This window comes from Microcaecilia unicolor, chromosome 3, assembly GCF_901765095.1.
Source record: "Microcaecilia unicolor chromosome 3, aMicUni1.1, whole genome shotgun sequence".
NCBI lineage: Eukaryota > Metazoa > Chordata > Amphibia > Gymnophiona > Siphonopidae > Microcaecilia > Microcaecilia unicolor.
The window spans coordinates 327,874,780-327,897,791 of record NC_044033.1 but is presented as its reverse complement, the minus strand read 5'-3'; the positions used below and the strand labels follow the sequence as shown (position 1 = coordinate 327,897,791).

The 23,012-nt window shown below is 43.2% G+C and overlaps 1 protein-coding gene across 1 annotated transcript in view; it reads right to left on the bottom strand.

Moving 5' to 3' along the window:
• ACAT2 (acetyl-CoA acetyltransferase 2) overlaps positions 1–23,012 on the bottom strand; it is an 89,717-nt gene that overhangs the window by 52,031 nt on the left and 14,674 nt on the right. Inside the window, 5 exon segments of the mRNA XM_030198393.1 lie at positions 216–223; positions 5,905–6,048; positions 9,396–9,513; positions 19,174–19,355; positions 21,906–22,040. Of these exon segments, the coding sequence (XP_030054253.1) occupies positions 216–223; positions 5,905–6,048; positions 9,396–9,513; positions 19,174–19,355; positions 21,906–22,040 (587 nt within the window).

Sequence of the window (23,012 nt, the reverse complement as noted above, 5' to 3'; positions counted from 1 at the left end):
TCTGAGGGCCTGGATGACTAAAGAGGGCCCGACAGTGGCTCAATGGAGGGGACAGATGATTCACCTGCTACGCACTGAGAGAACAAGAGTGAGAACTCAACGACCCCCCCATGCCCGGATCTTCTGGGCTTGTTGGACTCCGTTTTGGTTGACGCTGACCAATCGAGCTAAAGGACAAATAATGAACATGTGAAACTGCTTAAGCACACTTAGACAATGGGACCTGCGAAGTAAGAGACTGTGATGATAATGAGAAGGGGGGAAGGGGATGAGGGAGGTAAAGGGAGGGCAAGGGATAAAATGTAAAAAGTTACTGGGGAGAGAAACAGTTGTATAGATCTTGAAAGATATTTGCTAGTACAGATATGTGGTTTATTTTGCAAAGCAAGAGAAGTTAAGCACTGTTGAAATCTGTTGATAAGTTCTCCTGAATAAAAATTATTGAAACATAAAAAGTTGTTTTCTCCCCTCCCCTCCATTTTATCATATTAGATATTTTTTTCTTCCAAGTTCATCTTCGCTCTTACCTTTTCATCCTAATATTGACCATCTTCTTTTTTCATGTTTGTCTTGTAGCTTATGAATGCAAATTCCATTTCCTTAACTTTTCAACTATCTATTTAGAAAACAATAGTGGCCTCCTTCCTTAATTAAAATAGCTCTTTATTGGGGGGGGTCACATGATGCTGTGAGTGGCGAAGAGCGTGAGTCACATCAGTTGTTCGGGGCCCCATCCACAGTTCGGCCTTTTACACCACTCCTAGAACCGTGCTTTTTCTGTAACCCCTGCTAAGCTGGTTGAAAAACAACTCCGCTTTATTCTGCAGTACCCGGCCATCCTGAAAGTACTAATAAATGGTACATGGAAATCCTTTGTAACACCTGAAGCAGCAACGGAGTGGCTCAACCGACCGGATACTTGAACAGAGACAGGCACAAGGTCGCTGCCTTGGCTTCAACGTTGTTTCGTGCTTGGGAGAGCATGTTTGAGGGTTGCCATGTTGACAGTTTTGTGAGTTTAAATTTGGGCTGGAATTATTTGAATCCGTAATTGGACTACAGTATGAATGCTGAACAGAGTCCACTGACATGCCGGACAGACCTACATAAAGGAGTGGTCATGATTGATGGGGACCGGCAAGCTTGGTGCCCCTGCGCAGTGAGTGGCGGTTTCGTGGAGAGAGAACACTACTGGTTAATATGCATTTGGGAACAGACTATGTGTTTGTAATCCTGGGAAACATATGTTATGTACTTAAGTACGATGGCGGACTGGGAATGGGGACCCCACAGTGTTCTAGGCCTCCCTTGACTGTCCTTCTATAGGAGGGGGCGGTCATAGCTAGTTAGGAGTAGGGTGAGGTTTAGTGGGATTGTTATGTTTGGTGGGGGGAAGGGGGTGGAATGGCGAGAGGGAGGGGACGGCTGGGTGTGGGGTTTGGTGTGTGGGGAGGAGAGCCAACTGGAGGGCGGTGTGAATGTTGGGTTGTTGTATCGAGTAGTGGGAGGTGTGTGTGCTGGGCGTATGGATTTTTATGTCACGTGGAGGGAACTGTACATCCATCAGATTGTTTGAATGTCCCCTGGTTGAGCCTGGGCAGCTGGGGGTCAGAGGGATTTGAATGTATTAATAGTGTGGGCTCTGGATGATTGGGATGGCTAGAACTCCACCAGCACGTTTAATTTCTTGGAATGTGGCAGGGATTACGTCCCCTATTAAGCGCTCCAAAATCTTGTCGACTCTTAAGCGCCACGGGGCCTCCATAGAATGCCTGCATGAAACGAAATTCTCAGACGCAGATCATCATAAGTTGTGCCAGCAGTGGGTAGGAGAGTGCTACTTCTCCTCCTCTGTTGGTCGACGGAAGAGGGGTGGCGGTTTTACTAAAACAAGGTTTGCCCTGTGTGTCACAACTGGTGGAGAGAGACTGAGGGCAGATACGTCTTGGTACATCTAAACTATATGCGCTTTGTATGAGCCAATTGTCTATGAAGCTAGTTTCTTCCACACATACGTTAACTTGGGTCTTAAATATGACACAGCCCCATGGATTGTGGTGGGTGATTTTAACCAGGTCCTTGATCCAACTTTGGATCCCTCATCGCCAGGGGCATGGAGTGCATTGACTAAGGGCAGGGGTTTGCCCTACCTTTGCAGACTTCTGGATCTGGTGGACCCGTGGCGTTTACTGCACCCGAAGCAGCGTGATTACACAAACTTGTCTCGGGCCCACCAGACCTGGTCTCGAATTGATGATATCCTGCTGGCTACCTCGATCTTCTCAAGGGTCGTATCAGCAGACCTGGGCCCTATGGCGATTTCAGATCACACACCGGTCTGGGTGGATTTATCACTGGGCCTGAATGTAGGCGCAGTTGGTACCTGGAGATTTCCATCTTACCTCTCGGACGACCCTGATTTCCAGAACTTTCTGGTTCAGAAATGGAACCTTTTTGCGGAAACTAAAGCTGGTCATAGGGAGACCCCAGATTTGTTCTGGGAAACATCAAAGGCAGTGATGTGGGGTGAGAATTAGCTATGTGAAATAAGAGAATCACTCAGGGAATTCTTTTGCTGGAACGCCGGTACCAACAAGCTGAGAAGGCCCATTTGAAACATCCATCTGGAGTCACTTTTGAGAATGTGAAAGCTGCTTTGGCCACTCTAAACTCTCTGCTTCATGAGCGTATGAAAAAGCAGTTATTCACTCGACGTTGCCAATTCCACAAGTTTGGTAACCGGCCGGGTAAATTACTTGCCCGGATAGTGAAAGCGTGGTCAGCTAGAACATTTATTCCTACACTGGTGGCATCTGATGGATCTAGGAAATCTAATCCCACCGACATTATGCAAATTTTTCATGATTATTTTTCACAGATGTACCAAGCGGATTTGTAACGGGGGGCCCCTCTCTAGCAGATTATCTTGTGGATTCGGGTCTTCCAACTCTCCCCAGAGGCTAGCAATCACTTAAGTGCCCCACTGCGCGCAAGTGAGATCCAACAGATAATTAAAACTTTGACACTGGGAACTGACAGATTCTCCTCAGAATGCTACAAGATGCAGGTACAGCAAGTGAGCGCACCGCTTACACTATTCTGTGAGGAGGTGATCTCGGGGGGAACATTCCCCACTCGAGCTAACGAAGCACTTATAATGCTCATCCCCAAACCAGGTAAAACTCCTGATTCCCTTGAGGCTTATCACCCAATTTCACTGCTCAATGTGGATGTGAAAATCTTGGCAAGAGTGTTGGCAGATAGGCTAGCTAAACATATTCCTGATCTGGTGGGATATCATCAAGTAGGATTTGTCAGAGGGCGCCACCCGGGCCTGAATATTCATAGAGCATTGTTGGCGGTGGCCCACGGCGGGGCCTCGTGGCAACCGATGCTCCTTGTTGGACTAGATGCGGAGAAAGCCTTTGATCGTATGTTGGGAATATCTTTTTGAGGTGTTGAGTTATGTAAGGATAAAGGGGTAGTTTTTGCAAACAGTGGGCACATTATATATGGAACCGATGGCTCGAGTGCTGGTGAATGGCCTGTGTTCCCTCAGCTTTCCGGTGGGTAGGGGAACCCAACAGGGGTGCCCGCTGTCCCCTCTCTTGTTCTTACTATATTTAGAACCCCTTCTCCGCACCATAATAAGGGATCCGGCGATCAAGGGAGTCCTACTGCCTCAACTCTCCATTAAGGTGCTGGCATTTGCAAATGACATATTGCTTGCCATCACGAACCCTCAGAGTTCGTTAGCCGCTGTGCTGCATGTTATCACGGAATATGGATACTATTTGGGCTTCAAACAACTTGCAGAAATCGAAGGCCTTACCGATCCCTACTTCGGTGAGGGAGGAATGGGTGGGACCCTTCCCATTAAAATGGGCAGCTGGCCATATCAAATACCTAGGCATTAGGGTCCCAGCAGATTTGAAACAACTCTATGATATTAATCTGGCTCTGCTGTGGACATCAACCCAAACTTCTGTGGGGATGTGGCAACATCTTCCTGTATCTCTGTGGGGAAGGATTGCCCTATACAATATGATAGTAGTCCCAAAATGGCTCTATGTCATCCAAGTATTGTCCCTCTTTTTTCTGCAACACGATGAACGTTTGTTGCATCGACTGCTGGTGACATTTTTTTGGAATGAATGGCGAGCCAGAGTCTTTTTTTTGCAGACCTACCTTCCTATGGCCAAGGGTGGCCTCAGAGCGCTAAATATTAAAGTGTTTTCAGTGGCTGGCTGTATGAGGAATCTGAGTGATTGGTTAGGGGTACGACCTTTTTTTCCTTCCCGGTTACTGAAGGTATGGTGATGAGCCCGCATCATTTTAGTTTTTGGCTACACACGGCCCCTGGTCGAGTGGCTACGAGGCCGAGCTTTCCCCTCCTCTTTCTTCCCCTGTGGAGGGCATGGCGATGGATTTGTAAACTTTATAATCTTGACCCTCATGTATCCCCCTTGTTGCCAATTTAGGGGCATGCAGACTTCCCTGTGGGTAGGTCTTCGGCAGTTTTCCGCGGGTGGAGGGAGGAGGGGACCATTTTTCTCTTTCAGGTCTTAAATAAAGATGGTACATGTAAAGCCTTTCAGGATTTGTGTACAAGTAAACATCTGACCCCTCGGGCCTTTCTCCCCTATCTACAACTGCGTCACTATATTGCCTCGTTTCCACAGGCCTCTTTGTCTCTGACGAAATGGGAACAACTAGTTGAGATATATGACCTAGAAGCACAATTGGCAGTTCCCCTGAAATACTTTCATAGCCAATTAAGAGAGGCATTGCCTGAGGTGTGCTATGGGGACTTGGCGCAGAGTTGGTCTGGGGAATTGGGATGCCAGATTCAAGATAAAACACTGCAAACTAGCTTACGTGCCTGTTATGGGGGCTTTTAGGAGTGATGATATTCAGGAGCTGCAGTATAAATTTACTATGTGCCTCTGTATCTCAACACATAGCCTTTAGGCCTACCCTGCGCCCCTGTGATGATTGTCCGAAGTGTGTGGGAACTGGGGCCCACTTGGGCCATATGTTCTGGCTTTGTCCTCCGGTCCTGGCATTCTGGACGACCCTTTGTGCCCATGTGTCTGGGATTTGGAGGATTAAGTGGCGACCCTCCCCCCCATAGTTGTTTGATGTGTACCATTTAGGGGGACCCCGCAGGGCAGGTCTGACAACCTTCTTAAGGCAGGCGGCTCTGATGGGGGGAAAAAAAAAAAAACATTGAGTGTCTGGCTACTTCCCCGATCATCCCTCGATTCAACAGTGGCAGTCCCTTTTGATCTCCCTGAGTGCAATGGAATGCAGGGATGTTCGGGATTTGGCCTCACAGTGAGGGGACCGCCTCTTGCAATGCTGGTCCCCCTTTTGGGGCACGCTAACACCGACTGCTTGGAGCAGAATTCTGAATGGTTGATGTCCTCCAGGGGAGGGAGAGGGTGGTAAGCAAGTGTAATATGGGGATTTATAACAAAACAATAAATGATAAGACTGTTGACTACCTGTTATTATTGTAACTGCATACGCTTGCATAAATAAAAGTATTAAAAAAAAATTAGCTCTTTATTTTACACGCTGGTTTTCTACTTCAAATTCATGAAATCAAAATGGTAAAATCTAAAAGGAAGTATTTTGGGGGGGGGGGGGGTTTAGTTCCACACATGGAAGACAAGTGACAACTTAGATCAAGAGTCTTCTAGTTTACAGAATTACTTTCAAAATGTAGGTTTTTTTTTCCTTTTTAACATGCCATGAAAAGGACTTCTAGAAAAAAAATAGTGGTATTATAAAAGGAGAGCTGGCATAGTAGTCCTCTTATAAACACTCCTTGCCATGGCTCGTTATATTTTGACATGATTGCCTTTTGCATTAATTAAGCTTGTCTAGACCAGCACAAACCTTTTCTGGAGGGAACGGACACAGGTACAATCTCTTTGTCGAAGTAGCCAGCTTTCTGGGCACTCTCTGTCCTGTTCTGCGACTGAACTGCATACCGGTCCTGTTCCTCTCGACTGACCTGCCATTGTTTGGCAACATTTTCAGCTAGTTTGGAAAGAAACAATACCCACAAGTTAGAACAAACCTGCCTGAAGTGGTTAACCATCACATATGGATTGAAAATGGCACAATTCAACAGCAACCAACCTGGACCCAAATTCCTCTCTTAACCCACCAAGGGGCCACCTAACCTACTACTTCCACAAAAGACTTAGAACATCTTGCTATACCTTTCGATCTCTGTGTCCCACCCGACAATTGTTAACCCCACTATTGTCCTGTTAACCTCCCCATTGTTCCATGTAAGTCACATTGAACCTACCAATTTGGTGAGACAATGCGGGATACAAATGTAATAAATAAAGAAAATAAATATCCTGACCACAGTCCCTTAGATACTCAGGGTAAAAATGGAGGCTGGAAAAAAATGTTTGCTAAGAGCCTGCTTCAGCAAACTATGGGGCCCATTTACTAAGTCACGGCAAAAAGTGGCCTGCGGCAGCATAAGCATATCTCTTGGGCGCACGCTGGGCCAGTTTTTGCCGCATCCTGGAAAAAGGGTCTTTTTTCAAGGGGCTGGAAAATGGACAAGCGGCAAAATAAAAACCAGTGAGCGTCCATTTTCTGCGTGAGACCTTACTGCCACCCACTGACTTAGCATTAAGGTCTCATGCGCTATCTGGGCAGTAGGCATGCAGCACATGTCCACTGTCATTTACCGCCGGGTAAGCACCATGCAGTAGAAAACAGAAAATATTTTCTACCGCATGTTTTTGGCGCACGCCAAATTCAGAATTACCACCCAGGGCACGAAGAAACCGGGTGGTAATGCTGATTTGGCGAGAGCTAGACACACACAGGCCCTTACGCGCCTTTGTAAAAGGGCCCCTATGTGAAAGCAGCTGTCGACTTCACTGAGCATTCGATGAGTGGGGGGGGGGGGGGGGGGGAGAGGATAGTAAATCAGCGAGGGCACATAAAAACAGACAGGAACAAACATTTCTGCGGCGACTGGAGAATTAAAATACAAAGGGACAGAAGATCAGGGAAGCCTCACTACTTACAGACTGGTGAGCTGCAGGACCAATTAATAGTAAGAGTCACTGGACAAGTGACGAAAATATGTCAAACTTTATAAGCTGATGATAAGGACACTGAATAAGAACATTATGAAAAAAAGAAGCTCAGCTTCTTCAGTCTTTCTTGGGTGAAAGCAGTTATTGTCCCAAATGCTACTGTAGAGGCCTCTGTCAATAATAAAGCTTTACATGAAAGCCAGAATTATTGCCCTGAATGTTTCATAGTCCCTTTGTAGGCTAATTCTATAAGGAGCCGCCTAGCTTAAGGCAACAAGAACCTATGTACTTATTCTAGTAATTTACTTGCGCACAGGAATACATACATGCATAAATGACCATTTTCCAGATAAGCGCTATTCTGTACGCAGGCACCTAGATGCAATGGCATGTACTTTGTAGGTGAGCGTCCAAGTGGGTAGAGTTTAAGCAGACAATGGGCAGGGCCCATACTTACATGTCAGTGATTTTGCATGCTAGTATTTCGATCGTTGAGGATAGATGTTTAGCAACATGTTCAACGGTGAAAGTGGATTTGTATATAATTGCAACTCCCCCTCCTTTCTTTTTGTTTCTGTTTAGGTGTATTGTTTTGTATCCTGGTGGGCACAGGTCCAGCAGTACTGGGTCATCTTCAAGGTGTAGCCATGTTTCTGTTATGAGTAGTCATCCTAGGTTTTCTGTTTCAATCCAGTCTCTCAGTAGGGCTGTCTTGTTGACTGCCGATCATGCATTTATATACCCTATGGGTATCTAGGTATATGTAATGTCGCTGATCGTGGTGGATTTGATCTGTAGTTGTCTGTGTGGTCTGACTGTTTTAATGTTGTGGTCTTGTTGTGTGTTGTTCTGGTTTGTCTTTTTGTTGTTGGTTGTTGGTTTAGTTTCTATGTTGTTGTGAGGGTTATATGTTGGTTCTTACAGCTGATAGTGGGGTCTTCGTTTGTCAATGATGCGTATGGGGATTTTGTTCCATTCATTAGGTGACGCCGCTAGTATTCCAATTATCCATATTATCATCATCATGTAGTAGGAAGCCCATGTTCTTAGATTTGCCATTTTGAGATGTGTTTAAGCTCAGGGAACTGGCTGTTGGATATCCTGGTGTGGATCCTAATTAGATGCCCTCTTGTTGTTCTCCTATAAAGCGTTTAGGAACTCAGTCATCGTGTATGGACCCTCTGATTTATCATGCAATGCCTTATTTGGAGGAACAAGACAGGGAGGTGACCTCTTGTTGCTCTCCTATAGAGTACTTAGGCACTGAGTCATCATGTATGGACCCTCTGATTTATCATGCAATGCCTTGTTAATCGGAGGAACAAAACAGGGTTGCCACTTAGCCCCTCTCCTCCTTGCATTATATGGTCTAGTGCTACATTTCTCAGATCATCTGTAATTAATACAGGTATCATCTTGTACACAGACAATAGTCCAATACAGGTGGATGACTAAAGCTATAATTCTCCTCAAAAAGATTTTTTTTTTTTTAATCAGGTCAGGCTTTAAAAATAATCTGAAAAAAATCAAATTTAAGCAAACATCAGTCTCCGATAGTTTTCTGAGGCCACATAGTAAGTGAAGGGTTTCAAAAGTGTTTTGTAATTTCAAGGATTTCATGAGCCTCTCCCCCCACACACACACAGGAAACAAAGAAATTTAACTCTGTGGTACAGAGGAAGAAAAAAATGCTATGGCACAGGCTAGCAGCAGCCCTAATATCACATACAGAACCTTATCAAAGGTTCAAGGTGCAATTTTCAATAAACCACACAGCTATGAAGAACAAAGACAAGTTTTGGTCATTTACTTCATGCTAATTTTCAAACAGAAATGAAGGTAGTTTCTCTGAAAACCAGTGCAACAGAAGCATGTTGAAAGCAGCTATGGGCTTTACTCCTACTGTTTTGTGTGCTGGTAACCAAAAGGCAGAAAACACAGCAATGACATTTTCAAAAGTACAATTGCTGATTTCCTCCCTATGACCCAGCTAGAAGCATGTATACATTGGAAGCTTGACAGTTTCACAACAGGACAATTTACTCAGGTAAATGGCTTTGAAAAACCTCCAAAACCAGTCCCAAAAAGCATATAGAAGACCTTGCCCAGAACCTACATGAAATTCCAGGCCAAGTTTATATCCTACTCTTGTTACTGTTCATAACAGTTTAATTACATTTTGAGGCATATTTTCAAAGCACTTTGACTTACAAAGTTCCATAGTAACCTATGGAACTTTAAGTCTAAGTGCTTTGAAAATGAGCCCCTAGGCCACTTATTTTCCTATACTGTTCACAGTATTATTTTCTGTCTTACCTGTTATACCCATGTGGTACTTGTGGAATGCATCTATAAGTCCATCACAGAGTATAGTGTCCTGCAAGGCAGCATCTCCCATTTTCAGTCCCATTCGCATATGCAATATGTGAGGTGCCTGTGTACAAACATTATTCCAAGATTTCAGATATCTTTTTCTTGCAAGTGAAGACATGATGTGGCCAGCCACTCCCTCAAGCCTTAAAAGACACTACTACCCTGAGATATTCAGTGACCAAACATCATGAGCAGTAGTGCTAATTTGGCGCACTCTACCTGAGCATTAACCCTCCCCTGGCTTTGTAAAAGGGCTCCTTAATATTGTGAGCATAAGATCATGATCTACAATGTCAAATGCTTTTGAAGGATCAAATTGAATGATTAGTGTGCATTGACCTAAACTTAAAAGATTTTCCATAAGCAACCAGGGATCCCACCACAGTTTCGATGCTGAAGTTTTTCTTAATCAGGATTCAGAAAAAATGTTAAGATCTCATATCTATCTAGGTATGACTCAAGTGATTCGGTGACTAAACTTTCCAGTAACACTGAAAGCCACTTATCTCAAAAAACAAGTTGCTCTCTTCTCTTAAGCTGAAGGGTCCTTCAGCTTAGGACAATGGCTCCCAAACCTGGTCCTGGAAGCACCCAAGTCAGTCAGGTTTTCACTACATCCACAACGAATATTCATGAGAGGAGATCTGCATGCAGTGGAGGCAGTGCATGCAAATCTCGCTCATGAATATTCATTGCGGATATCCTGAAAACCTGACTGGCTGGGGTGCCTCCAGTACCAGGATTGGGAACCACTGGCTTAGGAGAAGAGAGCAACTTGATTTTTTAGATAAGTGGTGTTCAATGTTTATGAAAGGAATGTTGACTTTGAGAAGTATTGTGTGCTTCACTTTTGTGCATCCAAGATCGGGACTATTTACACTTTAGAGAACTATGATTAAAAGATTAATTATTAATTTTCATTAGTTTAACATACTGACTGGCCAGGTGGTCCCTGAGGACTGGGGTTGAAAACCGCTGCTTTAAGAGACCTGAACTGCTAAGATTACTATACAGAAGTTAAAGATATTCTCTCTTTTGCCTCACATTTAACCCTCATTCTAGGGGCAAGTATTGGAGAAAGTGCATACCATGAAGCCCATAAATCCATATGTGGTGAAAGTTTCCATATTCAAAGCTTTTGGAATCTAAAGTTGTTGATTTTCTGATATAACTGCACTATAATCAGTTTAGTTTAATGCAGGAGTTCCCAATCCAGTTCTCGGGACACATCCAGCCAGTCAATTTAAAAAGGCTTCAGTCATTCCACTCTTTCAGAAGTTTCATTGGTTACCTATTCATCAATGGATTATTTTCAAACTACTGACCCTTACTTTTAAAGCCCACAGTATAGGGCTCCCTCTTTATTTGAACACACTCACCATTCTTTATTCCCCACCATGTCTCCTTCTCTCTTTAAACGACCACCAACTTGTTTTACCAGGTCCAAAGTCTGCTAAATTGGAGTTCACCAGAAATCGTGGCTTCTTTTATGCTGTACCCTCTTTCTGGAACTCACTTCATAAACGTGCCGAGACTTAATTTAAAGCTTTTAAACCTGAATTAAAGGTCTGGCTTTATGCACAAGCCTTTGAAACCATCTAAGCATGTTCCCCTACGTGAAGTAGACACTTATGTAGTATGTTATACCATTTAGCTCCTTATTTTGCCTGTCTACTATATTTTCCTCCTACTCTTTGCTTTAAAAGTGTGTTGGTTTTGCCAGTATATGCGATCTTTCCTATCCAAAATGTAGTTCTTTTCCATCTTCCACCTTCTATATTTTTATGTACTTTGTAAAGCACCATGTCCTGCTAGTTAGCTATAGTGGTATAGCAAATTTTTAATAAACCATAAGTTTTCAGAATATCGTAGGGGTATATTCAGGAGGACAACTCCTAATACATATCCAGAGGTACTTAGCTGACAGAACACTACTAAATAGCAATTATTCTGGACTCGTGTCTAGGGGAAGCGTACCTCTTTGGCCCTATGGCTAGCTAGCTGTGCTTGAAAAAGGAACAATACCACAGATGGAATATATTATGACTAGCCGATGAGCCCGTAAAAATGGGCTGGTATTGGGGTTTTCTTTCCCCTCCCCTCCCCTCCCCCCCCCCGCGAGGTCGCCACCGCTCCCCTCCCCCCCCCACAAGGTCGCTACCGCTTCCCACCCCCCTCGGAGTCGCCGCCGCCACCCCTCCACCCACCACCCTCCTTCTGAACTTACACATCCATTTGCCGAACGCAGCAACGCACATCAGCTCAGCTGCCGTGGGCCCTTCCTTCTCTGCCTGTGGCCCCGCCCTCCTGTGATGTAACGTCAGTGAGGGCGGGACACAGGCAGAGAAGGAAGGGGCAGCTGAGCTGATGTGCGTTGCTGCGTTCGGCAAATGGATGTGTAAGTTCAGAAGGGAAGAGAGTGCCCGGGCCAGGTGGAGGGGTGGCAGCGGCAACTCCGAGTGGGGGGGGGGAAGTGGTAGCAACCTCGGCGGTGCAGTTTCCCTCTCTGTGCCGCCCCCCCCCCCCCCCCCATCATCACGTATTGACGTGGGGGCGGGACAGAGAGGGAAGTCTCTACTGCGCATTTGCGAGTGAGTCGGTCACTCGCCGTTTATATGTTTGATTTATTAGGCATATATAAATAGTTCTGAAGCAAAATGCAAAGCAAAATACAAAATAACTTGCTATAAAAATAGATCACCAACAAAATATATATAATGATATACGATTATCCTAATGGACTAACTAAATGAGTGATTACACAACCAATGATTATTATGACAACTTACACCACATGTCTTAAGCAAAATACACAGTTAGCAGCTAAATTCACAGACCATAAGTCATGACATAAAACCAATCTGTTGCAGACAAATAGCCAAGAACTATCCCCTAACTAATAGGTAGTAAATCCTGTCATCTCACCCTGCAGTCCGTGGCAGACTTCCAATGGTAAAGAAGCGGATTCCTCCTCCGAGACTCAAACTGAAGCCTCAGCGAGTCTCAGTCCAGGAATAAAGTCCAAGGTCTGTATTCTGGATGCAGATGGCACAGTCTTTAGGTACAGCCGTATATTGTAGCTGAGCTCACCTTGTAAGTTTGTTACAAGGTATGCTGTTCACTGGTGTTTAGGAATTCAGTCTCTTGCTCTCTCTCAGAGCCTTCTATACTCATGCAAGTCTTCTGGTCCACTTTCTTCCGTTTTCCTTCTTCAGTTCAACTCTTGGCATCCATGGGTCAAGATGATACCTGTGGACCAACCACAGACAGTGTAATAATGTCCAGCCAGCTTCATGGTCATGAAGAGAGGCCTTTGTTATTATAAAGAAAAATTTAATCGATGGGATGCAAACCTCCCTGTCAGATCTCATACTCCTGGAGTCATCTGTGTTTCTCTCCTCCATTCTTCCCAGGAGATAAGTGGGCTAGTTTGCAACAAATAACATGCCCTTGGATGACGTCATCATGGTATGCGCAGCAGTAATTTTCCTTTTGTAGCAAAGCTGGTTTCTGATTGTTACAGATGCATGCATGCAGGCCACAGGCTGTAAAATCCATCCTACATAATAATTCTCACCTCCAGGGTTCTGAACGTTGCCTGGGACCGTGGATCCCTCGGAGGTGGTGAGCTTCCGTCGGTAGATCAATGACATCATGCAGTGGCACGCACAAAAAAAAAAAAAAAAAAAGAGACTACCTACCACCCTCGCAAACCTGCCCCCAAAACAACAAACAGCTGACGAACCTGCTGCACTCATGAAACTGACGCCTTCCAAACAAGAACGAGGCACTTCAGGCGACTGCCTCCCTCATGAAGCGCTCTCTCGACCCTGCCGTCGTCAAACACAAAAAGCGAAAAAACCAGCTGAGTGCCGCGCTCCCGAACCTGCCACCCTCCAAACAACAACGAAAACACTTGAGCAGACTGCCTCCCTCACGAAGCGCCCTCTTGACCCATAGCGCCGCTGTCTGAATGCACTCCTGAAGAAAAAAAAAATGACAGAACAGATAGTGTCTGACACGCTGCTCAAAAAAGGAAAAGAAAATGAATTAAATCATAATGAGAAGCCTGACAGTGCTCTGTGTAAGTGTCCCACTGCCTTTATGTCCAGCAACGAACGGAAGGGGGGGGCCCAATTCACACAAAAAATTTACATTGGCACTCACACAGGAGGGGGTGGGCAGAAAAACTTAGAACGGAAAGGGGGGGAAACCTGCACCTTGGACAGAAGGAGGGTGTCATACAGACACTCAGACACACACATATACTCTGGCACACAGGCACACTCACACACAGTCTTTATCTGTGTCTCACTGTCACACACAAGGGGGTCATGGAAAGAAACACACACACACATACTCTGTCATGCAGAGGAACCTTACATTGCCAATCAAGAGGGAGGGGGAGGGACAGAACTTCAAACAGAAAGGAGGGTTAACTTCCACCTCGGACAGAAGAAGTGGGTCATGCAGACACACACACATACTCTGGCACACAGACACACTCTCTCTGACTTTCACACTCTCACACACATTATTTATCTGTGTCTCACTGTCACACACACTCTGTCTCTGTCACACCCACACACAAACATTCTCTGTCAATCACACACAACCAGTCCATCACTCTATGTGCCTCAATTTCAAAGACAAACACATATACACACACATACTCTATGATTACCACAAACACACTAAAAAAAAAAAAAAAAAACATTGCTAGCGCCTGTTTCCTTCAAAACAGAAACGGGCCTTTTTTACTAGTATTGTTATAACAGAATGGTTCGATTTGTACAGGCCAAGACCAAAGGTGAGATCTCAGGTAAATACTCCTATAATATTCATATGTAGGAGATACATCTTAATGCAATGGAGGTAATGCTTGCAAATTTCTCTCATGCATATTATTTATGGATATCCTAAAAAGCTGACTGTCTGGGTGTGTCCTGAAGACTGGGCTGAGAACCACTGGCTTAATGGGATAGCGAGGAAACAACATTTCTCCTAAGGCTAAGAAATTAATTACACAAATGTTGTTAGTTGCCAAGTGCTGGAAGGTAGTGCCAAATGTTATTTCGTTGTGCAATCAATTATTTAAAATTGTGCAGGCAGAACCTTCTCCCTTAAAAGCAAAGTGATCATATAATTTTAATCAAGAAAGGGATCCATGTTCTTACTCATAAAACTATAACAGATACAGCGGGTACATATGTGATAGTACACTTAACAGTAGACCGTCAACCAGTAGTACTGTGTAATCTGTATGCCCCTAATGCATACAATAAGATCTTTTACAAGCAACTTTTAAAACACCTAACGGGGTTTGATGGGCTTCCAATATTGGTCGGTGGGGATTTTAATGCAGTGGATGATCCTAGTCTGGATAGGTCCCATGGGGAAAAGAGAGGATCGGATTCGCGGGGGATCAGGATACTGAGTGAGGTTTTGGACATGGTGGATGTGTGGCGAACTATGAACCCATTGGAACGGGACTATACCCATCTGTCTCGTGCACATGCCACCATGTCCCGTATTGATTACATCTTTATATCCAGAGCCCTGTTCACAAGGATTCAAAAGACTGAAATAGGCCCCATAAAAATATCAGATCACGCAATGGTACTAGCAACTTTGGGGCCCCTAAGGTCTGATATGTGCCAGTTTCAATGGAAATTTCCAACCCGACTATACAAGGATACAACCTTTCTAGACTATATATCACAAAAATATAAGCAGTTCAAGGAAACCAATCAGGAGCATAAGGACACTCCAATATTATTCTGGGACACGGCTAAAGCCGTATTACGGGGGGAGATAATAGCATATACAAGCCAACAAAAAAGAACAAGGGAAAAGGAGATGTAGAGATTGGAAAAAGAAGTAACACGGTTGAGGAGAGCATATGGCCGCAGGCATAGTATACAGTTAAAAGCCCAACTTTTAGAATTGCAACAGACTTTAAATGAAAAGATTCAGCAACAAGCCCAGAAAAATTATGCATATTACAGATATCAATTATATAAATATGCTAACAAAAATAGCAGGATGTTAGCAAGATTGTCAAAACCCAGACAAGGTCCATCTAAAATAGCTGCCCTGTATTCCGCTGATGGGACACTAGTGAATGAGGATGCCCAAATTAATAAAGTCATGCTCGAATTTTATAAACACCTATATTCGGAACCGAACCCGCCCCCGCTAGATAGTGAGATGTACTTCAGTGGCCAAGACGTAAGGCGAGTGGACCAGAGGAGCTTGGCTAAGTTAAATGCTCCCATTACAGAAGGAGAAGTGTCATGGGCAATACAGCAGAGTCCCTTGGGAAAGGCCCCAGGCCCAGATGGTTTCAGGGGGGAGTTTTATAAAATGATGAGGGAAGAAGTGGTGCCACCTTTGACAGAAATGTTTAATGTTCTAGCACGGGAGCAACAAATGCCGGCATCACTACGCCTGGCGCAGATCATAGTACTACCAAAGCCGGGAAGAGATGTAATGAAACCAGAATCATATAGACCAATTTCGTTGCTCAATTATGAAGCTAAGCTATATGCCAAGGTTTTAGCGAATCGACTCTCTAGGATACTGCCAGATATAATAGAGGAATCTCAGGTAGGATTTGTACAGGGTAGAAATATTACGAAAAATGTATGAAGGATACTTACAACATTAGAGGCAGTGTCAAATCAAGACATCCCATTGGTGCTAGTCTGTTTTGATGCCGAGAAGGCTTTTGATAGAGTGGTCTGGGACTTTTTGTTTGGGACACTAGAAGCCTATGGGATAAGTGGGTTCTTTCAAGAGGCGATTCGGGCGCTTTACTATCAACCACAAGCACAGATATGGGCCAATGGTATACTATCTCCCCCCTTCTCTATATTTCGTGGCACCAGGCAAGGATGCCCACTTTCGCCTTTATTATTCATTTTAACATTAGACCCCCCTGATTAGAGATATTCAGCGGACACCAGACATAAAGGGGGTAAAAATAGGCGATAATATTTTCAAAATTGCAGCTTTTGCCGATGACTTGCTAGTTCATGTGACCCAACCCAACACCTCACTGCCTGCTCTTTTGGAATGTATGGAAGAGTATGGAGATTTTTCTGGCTTCAAATTAAATTTAGAAAAGTCTGAAGCATTACAAAGACAGGAGTGGCAAGAGGGGAATTGGCTAGAAAGGGTGCCTTTAAAATGGGCAGGTGAGTCTTTTCGTTATTTAGGAGTGAGACTGTCCATGGATGTAGATAAATTATACCAACTAAATATAGAGAAGCTGTTACGGGATACAGGATCCTCCTTGGAGCAATGGAACCATCTGCCTTTGTCATTAATGGGCAGAATCAACTTATTTAAAATGATAATATTCCCAAGATGGCTTTACATTTTACAAGTTATGCCAATACACTTATTACGAAGAGATGTCCGGAAATTGAATAGCATATGTAGGAAATTCTTATGGGGGGGGGGGGGGGGGGGGGGGAAATCAAAGATGCGATTAGAATATTTATATGATAACTGGGAGCAGGGAGGATTGGGTCTCCCAAATCTTCGACGGTACAATCAAGCATGTCTACTGAGGCACCTTCGGGATTGGATACTTAATACAGAACAATTTACTCCAGTCAGTTGGGAACAGGCACAATATCGCCCTTGGCATGTAAACTTTCTAATACAGGCCCAATCACAAAGTTTACCGCCAACATGCAAGAAAAGTATTCTGTTTCTACCTTTAAGACAGGTCTGGCGCTTTCTTATGACAGTTTGGAATCAAAACCCAAATATTAGCGATCAGCTTCCGCTCCGGGGGAATGGAGATTTTCCACCTGGACTGGAGGCTAGGTTAATTAAGAGATGGGCAGACATGGGAATCAGCCTAATGGAACACATAGTAAATGAGGAAGGAGGTTTGTATACATTTCAAGACCTAAGGTAGAGACTTTCTCTAACTAACAAAGATCACTTTACATACAGACAATTATATCACTATTGGTACAGCTTAGATCAAGAGGCATTGGGCACAAAATTAGGACAAAAACTCAGAGAATTCTTAAAAGGGGATGCACATGGTCACGTATCCATATCTAGTTTGCACCGGGCCCTGCTGTCGCTCTGTCCGCCCTGAAACTATGGAGCACTCATAGAGGCTTGGAGCAAAGACCTGGGATATGAATTGAAGGGAGTAAGTTTTGCAAAATTGATAAAAGATATCCCCGGGCAAGTTAGTGGGGCAGAGCTACAGGAGAGCCAGTATAGGATATTACATAGGGGATACATGGCACAAACACAGGCAGCAAGAGCGGGCTGTGCGCCGGACGCTCAGTGTGTAAAGTGTAGACAAGGGAGAAATACACTTCTGCATGCATTTTGGAGTTGTATCAAAGTGAAAATATTCTGGAAAAGGATCCATAATTACCTTGAGACTCTCATAGGCCACAGACTAATTCCCTCGTGGAGAGGGGTATTATTAAACAAAAGGGGGGCCTATGAGCTATCAGACAAGAACATGGATCTATTACTGGGTAAGGCATACGCAGTGGGGAAAAAATGTATACGGAGGCATTGGTTGCAAAAGGAACCACCCACCATCTGGTTTTGGAGGAATAAATTTCATGAGTTGATGTTATGGGAGGCTAGAGCAGCACGCAGCATCCCAAAGAAAAGAAAAGCCTTTATTTCAATTTGGAACAGATATTTACACAGTATCTCACATAAAGCGAGAAGCACAGTGCTCAATAATCTGCCCCTGTTATAAGAGCAGCACAGTGCCAAAAGAAGCAAGACCAATATTTTACACTCTGGTAGGAATAGCATGTGCAGAGGTAGAGGTAACTAACCATGATGTTTAGAGAACATTTTAAGCGAGTAGAGGGGGAGGGAGGTATAGGAGTGGGAAGGGTAATGTTCAATGCATAATAGAGGGACATGTGTACTATTAGATAGGAGAACAATCCTTTGAAGGAGCACATTAAGAGGACCCACCAGTAAATATTGTTGGGATAATACACTGAGTAAAACACAAGTTATAAATATTGGAGTTTCATATAAAAGTTTATTGTTAATAGTTATGCATTGTACAGTAATTATACATGTACACATTATAGAAATAGGAGTAGACAAGAAGGAAGGGATAGGGGAGAAAAGTTTGGAAAACATTGATGATGGACATTTCAGGTTTAGTAATATGTATTAGACTTTGCTGTTATACGATTTATATTGACTGAGATGAAATTGTATACCATGTGACATCAATAAAAAATTGTTGAAACATAAAAGCAAAGTGATCTAGATAGTTATCCACAGTTTGGGAGTACTATGCTCTGAATGAGAAATGTGAATGCTGACATATATGACTTTGCTCTTGTCTGTCTTTGGATTGAGTCCGTAATTGTTATCTGCACTGCTAGATGAGGGACAGAAGAACATGTAGGGGGGGTGGTAGGGGGGGGAAAGTGAAAAATGTAAAGAAACAATGTCTTCCCCTGGCTCCTATGGCTGGTGCTTAACTTCTCTAAGCATTTTTCCACACTGCGCTAACATTTATATCTCTTAAAATTATTAAATATAAACATACACAGTTATGCTTTAACTTTTATTTTTTTGTATGCTCTATAGCAATCAATATTCCACATCCAAATAATACAATTGCCTACATTCATACCCATTCATTCACATTCAGGTATAATATTTATTAAGATTATAGTGAGAAGATGCTGGTTCTCACCTGGCTCATGCTTTCCATGCCTCCTGCCACCACCAGACTGGATTCTCCTGTCATGATAGACTGAGCCCCGAGGCACACAGCTTTCAGTCCCGACCCACATATCATCTGACAGCTCCAGGCTGGCACTGCATATGGGATCCCTGCAGCAACACTCGCTTGGCGCACAGGATTTTGACCACCACCTGCAAAATGACAAGGGATCGAGAGAGGAGGCACGGACTAAGCTGCCATTTAACATATGTTCAGGGTGAACTTGGTGCTTCACCAGAATAATCCAAACCAATAATTAGGATTCCATCTATTAGTAACAAAACTCAGGCACAGAGTTTGTCCTTTATAGTCGCCAGCTACCCTAAGCACTCCTGTGCCGGTGTGTCTGAGCAATTCTGGTGGAACTCAGACGTAGGCGAATTTCCTGTCTCTTGACATTCTAACTGAGAACAGCCTACCCAGTAACTTATGATGCATCATTAATAGCGATTTATGGATTTTACCTCCAGGAATTTGTTCAAACTTTTTTAAACCCAAATACACCAACTGCTTTTAACACATCTTCTGGCAAAGAGTTCCAGATCTTAACTACTTATTGAGTGAAAAATAATTTCTCCAGTTTGTTTTACAATGTACTACTTATAACTTCATGGCATGTTCTCTAGTCTTTGTATTTTTTTTAAATAATAAGCAACTGATTCACATTTACCCATTCCACGCCATTCAGGATCTTGATTTTGTTTTAATAAACTGTTATTGAACCTTTCATCAAAAGAGACAGAACATATAACTCAATTAACTGCCAGTATGGTTTTCAGTATTAACTGGTAATATGTTTTTCAGAATAAGTCAACTACAAAGCATCTACCCACTTGGGGTTTTATAAGTACTATCACCTCTCTCCTCAACTCTCTTCTTTAAACTGAAGAGCCCCAAATTTCCTAGCCTCATCTGAGAGGAGTTCTATCTCCTTACTCATTCTGGTATCCCTTCTTTCTAGCTTTTCTAAGTCTACTACATCTTTTTTTCAGATGTAGCAACCAAAATTGCACACGATACTTGGAGCAAAATAGGGGCACTATAATTTTTTTTTAACTCCCTATTCCTGTTTGCTTTTTGTTTTTCTTTGGTTGTTTTTGTTGTTTTTCCCAGTGTGTGGCCAAAAAAAAAAAAAAAAAAGCTAACAAAATGTTAGCTTTCATGTCTAATTTAACACGAGTTTAGACTCTCTCAATGACCAGTGACCACGTGGCAAATGGGTCCAAAGATACTTCCTGAGAATGGCTACATTTTCTTTGTCACCATGAACATGAACACCAAGGGCACTCAGTTTATTTATCAGTCACCTGTGCGGAATCGTGTCAAATGCTTTGCTAAAATCCAAGTACACCATATCGGACGCCCCTCCCATGCCTAACTGTTTGGTCACCCAGTCAAAGAAATCAATTAGATTCGTCTGACATGACCTCCCTCTAGTGTATCCATGCTGCCTCTGTCCATTCGATTCAAGAAACCTCACAATCCTTCGAGGTCAGACTGACAGGTCTGCAATTCCCAACCTCCTCATTACTTCTGTTCTTGTGCAAAGGGACCACATCTGCCCTTCTCCAGTCCTCCAGGACCACTCCATACTCTAAGGAGGCAATAAAGAGGTCAGACAGCAGAGCTGACATCTCCAAGTTCCTTGAGCAACCTCGGATGTTATCTCATCAGGTCCCATCGATCTATCTACTTTTAATTTAGTTCCTTACGAACATAGTCTTCCGAGAACCAAGAGCTGTAGAATGTGTTAGTTGTGAAACCCATCTCCAATGTAGTATTAAACTACCTTACTAGGCTGCTGTTTTTCAACATAAGCCTACCAACAGGTACAAAAATCACTGTTTTCTTCCAAAAAAAAAAAAAAAAACTCTTTAAAGTAGCAAACACAAAATTAGATAAGCCTGATTTCTTCCAAAGCACTGCTAGCATTCAGACCTCAGGAAATTAACTGCTTTAAGTTAGCAGTGCACAAGATGGTAAACAGGTATCAGAACAGTAAGTAAACAGTGCATACAATGAGAGACAAGGTTTAAATATTTTCTTAATAGATACAGGAAAAGTAAAGAGAGGCAAAATTTTGGACAGATAATGAGATAATAGAATGCAGTTATTTGTTCGTCTTATCTTTAGAGGAGACAGAGATTCCAGCTGCTCTGAAAAGCACGTGTTGGATGCCCCGATATTTTTTTTATTTATCAATATCAGTGCAAAAGGGAAAGGGAAATGGGACTTGATATACCGCCTCTCTGTGGTATTTTGCAACTACATTCAAAGCAAGACAAGGAACTTCCAGTTCACTTCAAACATTAATGACATGAAGAATCAAGACAATAAAGGACTCACTGCTTCCCGAAGGCCCACTGTGTATGCCTTCATCCTGTGTCTATGATCTCTAACTGCGACAGCCAGTTTTTGTGTAGCAGTTTTATTTTCACTACTTGACAATAACCTTGGACTGAGTGACTCCCGATGGAGGCATTTCCGAAACACTGACGTGTCGAGTCCTTTAATGTCCGATTCTTCATGTCATAAATGTTTATAGTGAAGTGGAAGTTCCTTGTCTTTCTCACTAATATCAATAAACATTTTAAGGACATACGGTTCTTTGCCATTTCCTCACTATTCCTTCTTCATCATGCTTTCTTCATACAGTGAACATTCTCAAAGGGGATTACATATCATCAAACCCAACAACATACCTGCAGTCAAAACATGTCCAAATATAACTTCAGACACCTCCTCCGGAGCAATGCTTGCCCTCTTCAGGACTTCTCTGATAACGACAGAGCCCAGCTCATGAGCTGGCAAAGCAGATAAGGCACCATTGAAGGAACCTATTAATGCAAAATTGCACACAGTATAAATACATTTTTGGGGTCTATTGTACTCAATTTCTTTGCAAAGAGGATGAGAATTTTGAGGTAGAAACAGCCCTATGAATCTCCATACCCCAAACTTATAAGTACATAAGTATCGCCGTAATGGGACAGACCAAAGGTCCATCAAGACCAGCATTCTGTTTCCAACAGTAGCCAATCCAGGTCACAAGTACCTGGCAAAATCCCAAAACAGTACATTTTATGCTGCTTATCCTATAAATAAGCAGTGGAGTTTCCCCAAGTCCATTTTAATAATGGCTTACGGACTTTTCTTTTAGGAAGCTATCCAAAACTTTTTTTTTTTTAACTCTCTAAGCTAACTGCTTTTACTACATTCTCCAGCAACGAATTCCAGTAATTACACAAGTGAACAAATATTTTCTCGGATTCGTTTTAAATTTACTACTTTGTAGCTTCGTTGCGTGCTCTCTAGTCCTAGTATTTAAAGAGTAAACAAGCAATTCATGTCTACCCATTCCACTCCCCTCATTATTTTATAGACCTCTATCATATCTCCCCCAGCCATCTTTTCTGCAAGCTGAAAAGCCCTAGCCACTTTAGTGTTTTAAATTCAGTTCAACTCAGTTCAATTCTTGTATACTGCTAATATCCCCTTTCCAGGGTTCAGTGTGGTTGCATTCTAGGTGAGACAAAAGCAAATAGTGTTAGTGTGAGGTCTGAGAAACATTAGAGACCATTGGATTAATGCACAAGATTACAAACATTAAGGAAAGAATAATGGATAATACTAGGAAGTAGAAGTCATGATGGATTGTTATGAAGCAGTCTGTGGAGCATAGGCGCCCCGTATAAGAGGCTTGGGGAGGCTAAGCCTCGCCAGCCAGGTGGGGCGCAGGGGGAGCACCATTCATACCTCCAATCAGAGAATTATGTATACCATATGTCTTCATGCCTTAATATGGCCCT